This window comes from Poromitra crassiceps (genome assembly GCF_964638095.1).
Source record: "Poromitra crassiceps genome assembly, contig: HAP1_SCAFFOLD_407, whole genome shotgun sequence".
Classification (NCBI taxonomy): domain Eukaryota; kingdom Metazoa; phylum Chordata; class Actinopteri; order Beryciformes; family Melamphaidae; genus Poromitra; species Poromitra crassiceps.
This window is the reverse complement of record NW_028151998.1, coordinates 82,687-86,701: the sequence shown is the minus strand read 5'-3', so window position 1 is coordinate 86,701 and position 4,015 is coordinate 82,687. Positions and strand designations below refer to the sequence as shown.

The 4,015-nt window shown below is 42.1% G+C and overlaps 1 protein-coding gene across 1 annotated transcript; it reads left to right on the top strand.

The window, feature by feature from the left end:
* On the top strand, positions 1–2,396 carry LOC310771193 (uncharacterized protein; the record flags this gene model as incomplete). The annotated part of the gene is made up of 3 exons (XM_083663860.1): positions 1–88; positions 362–579; positions 2,260–2,396. Exons 1-3 carry the CDS (start codon positions 48–50, stop codon positions 2,394–2,396), a joined length of 396 nt encoding a protein of 131 aa, XP_083519986.1. The 5' UTR covers positions 1–47.
* Positions 2,397–4,015: the final 1,619 nt, after the last annotated feature.

The window sequence follows — 4,015 nt, the reverse complement described above, 5'->3', positions numbered from 1 at the left end:
TCTGCAAACGCCATCACCATCTCCAAACGCTATATCTAGCATCATCAATGTCATCGCCCACGCAGGACGCACAGCCAACACGCCGCAGGTAGGTAAAACTACAGTATACAAAAACTGCTTTGATGTAGTAATTTTACAAAGTTTCAAATTAATTCCTGAATTTTCTTTTGTTAATAACAATCTCATGAGTAATAGTTGTTTGTCAAATTGTATTTGCCTAAAAAAATGTTTAGAGTGATAACACGTTATAGACTAGAGGCTATTTTGCACGGATACAGTATATAGGTGTGCCTTGAGATTTTGTCTCGCCCCTTTGGGTTCGCAAACCACTGCCTGAGACAACATATTACTACCGTTTCAGGCACCTCAGTTGCAGCTCCGAACTGTGCCCTCCCATCCCACCAGTTGTGACCCACTCTGCATCCTCACTCAGACTCAGGAAAGGCCAGTTTGCCGACCTGGCTGCCACAATCAGGTCCTGGGAGGACGACCTAAGCCACCCGCCCATTCGCAAAGAGAATGCCCAAGGGAAGCCTGCTACCGCCTGTGTTCCCAAACTGTCCTCCAGAGACGCCATTGGTAGGTTTTTCCCCCAGTCGTCTTATTCCTCAGCACAAATGGACAATAATGTTATTTCTGTGTCCGTGTCTATTTCAGTGAATCAGATTTTTATTCATTACTTTATTATTACTTATGTTATCTTTATAATAGTTTATTTGACTACCAGCTCTATTATGAGAGCACAATGCTTACTGATGCATTTCATAAACACTGATAAACTGTATACTGTACAACAGGCTGGACAGACTGCAGTTCTGCGGGGGTATTGCGAGAAAAACGGCAATAGGTCTTTAAGCTTATTATTATGTCCATTAATTTTGCCTAATGTCAACATTGTTTGAGCATAAATAGCCCAATCTGCGAACCCAGAGTCTTTTTCGGCACGTAAATAGACTCTGGGACAGCCGTAACTTTTTTTTAGGATTCCTGTACAGTGCGGATCTTCCGCCCGGGACTTCCACTTCCGCGCAGCGGTGCCTTTTAAAAACATACATTGCGTCGCTTTTATTTTGAATACTAAATGTCAAAATGTGTATATAATATATTCACTAGCGTTCAGGAACGGAACTCTTATATTCACCGGTACAACAAAAGTGCACTGCGCGGAGGCAGAAGTCCCGGGCGGAAGATTCACGCTGTACAGGAAGCCTAAAAAAAAGGTACGGCTGTCCCAGAGTCCCAGATTGTGAATAGCCTAACCTACTTACTCATAAACTGTAGGCACGGAGCATTCCTCCTGTTGCAGTCATGGATCGTATAGGCTACTTTTTTACTTTCACTTATGCCTTTCACCTTGCTGTGTGAGGTGGTTTCCTCTTTTCTTTTTTTAATGAATGAGCTGAGCTTCAATCTGTCTTCCCGCGGGGACTTTTTAAGACAGATGTCGATTCGGTGCTATGACTACCTCCACTGGCGGAACGAAAGGCGTAACAAAATGACACTCTATTACGTTCCTGTGACTTTTAGACAGGAGGCGAGGCGTAACGATGCCACAGTGATTGCGGCTTTCACAGGCTGTGTAAAAGGGTCTTAGGTCTGGAGTAATCTCTGGGCTTCTGCAGCCAAGCAAAGACCAACAGATGTAGCCTATAGAGGGGGAAAACACCGCCTACCTCAAAACTTCACTATAGAAAAAAATAACAACATTGCAACAAAATCAGCATCTGTGTATGAATTTCTAAAATCCAATATAACTTAGGCATAGCATTACTTCAACGTAACACATATTACAGGCACATTGCTAAATGTGCTTGAGAAATTAAATGGTACAAAGAACTGAGCAAGTACAAACAGGGATGCAAACACCGTGCATGGCGATTTTTTTCCCATGTAAATTTAGGTTGGTATTTAGGTCTTTTCCTGGGATGCGTTTTGTGGCAGGCTGATTGCATGTTCCTTTGCATCTACATTAAACTAAGATATAGATTTTTTTCTTTTAATATTTGCTTGGTTATTTTTGCAGACATTAACATTTTTGGTGGGCTGAGCATTGCTTGTGCCTCCTTTTGGATTCAGTTCTGTTTGATGTCAAATGTCTCTTTTGTGACGTCATGCACGTAGCAGTGTGAGCTGTGGTTGGTCTAATGTGGGGACAGACAGACAGATAAATGCCCTCACTAGCTAATCATCTATCATCTATATTGTAGATCATCTCTGTCCTCCTATCCCTTCACTCTTCCTCTCCTCTTTTCTCCCCAGAAGATGCAATGTACACTGAGCCCTGGGAGGAGGACGGTGCGCCTTTGAAGAAACAGAAGCTTCTGGAGCTCTGCAAGTTCAAAAGTGGAGACGAGTGTCTGTACCAGTACCATCACTCGACAATGCAGTGCAAGTGAGTTTTTTAACAAACAAAAAAGGGACAAAGGCATTTTTTTTTAATCACTCAAGGCATTAGACTTAATTTAATGTGGAGCTAAATTGCTTAAAAATTTATTAATATTTATGTCTTGTTTTTCTTTCTGTAGGACTTTTCCCACCTGCAAATTTTGGGATAAATGCCACTTTGTCCATCCGAACATGATGCAAGGTGCACCAAGCCAGACTGTCCTTTCACTCATGTCAGCAGCCACAAAAGCACAGTAGCCTCTCCGCCCAGGCCAGGTGAAGTCTCATTCTCACTGTGACTAATACTAACCCCTGGCTCTTTGTCAGGAGATCACACATATGAGATCACACATATGAGATGACACAGACTCATATTTATGCCTCCGCTGGCGATAGCTGAGCCGGAGGCATTATGGTTTCGGGTTGTCTGTACATCCGTCTCATGTTCGTTAACGCGATATCTCAAGAACGCCTTGAAGGAATTTCATCACATTTGGCTCAAACATGCACTTGGACTCAAGGATGAACTGATTAAATTTGTGACCTAACAATTGCCATTTTCTACCTCGTTAACGCAATATCTCAGGAACGCCTCGACTGAATTTCATCACATTTGGCTCAAACATCCATGTGGACTCAAGGATGAACGGAATACATTTTGGTGGCCAAAGGTCAAGGTCACTGTGACCTCACGAATGCCATTTTCAAGCTCGATGCAATCTCTCAGTAACGCCTGAATTTCTTCACATTTGGCTCAAACATCCAAGTCTGGACATGCATGGATGTCGACTGCTCACTTGTTGGCGGAGGCATATATCCGCAGTGCGGTCGTTCTTCTAGTTAGAAATGTGTGTTTTATTCCTACTCATGCCTTCACTCAGGAAAATATACAAGCATTGGAGGGGAAAAAGTGCATTCCAATAAATGTTTTTCCTCTTGTCTGTTTGCTGCCCAGTGTAAACGCGATGGATCTACCTTCTACCACAGTCACCACAGCTGTGCCTCCGAGACATGCTCTGAAGTGGACTAAAACTCAGAGCAGGTGAGCAGAGCGGGGATAATGCAGACAACCCAGTGATTTCACCATCATGGGGAAAAAGATGACAACGTGCCAGACGTGCCATGTTTCAGGCCACGGCATCGAAACAGTGACTCTTTGATGGAGGCTGTAGATGTTTGTTTCAAGACTTTCTTTGTGTTTGACATCAATTACACCAAGCGGTGCCTCCCCACCTGGGAATTTCTCCAGCATGCGGTGTATCATATTGACGGACATGAGACCCCATCTGATTCTTTAAGACAAGTGTTTTCAACCTGCACCTATATAGATATAGATATAGATATAGATATATATATATCTATATATAGATATAGATATAGATATAGATATATATAGATATATATAGATATAGATATTGATATATAGATATACATATTGATATATAGATGTGTGTGTGTATATGTGTGTGTGTGTTAAAGCAGTGATTCTTAACCTTTTTCATATCAAGGACCCCTAATTCAGTCCACATTAGATGTACAGACCTTAGATGTACACTACAGAGATGTACAGTCTCTTGAACTCAAATCTGAGAATGTTTTTATTGTCAGATATCATTTTGTCCAGAAGCCC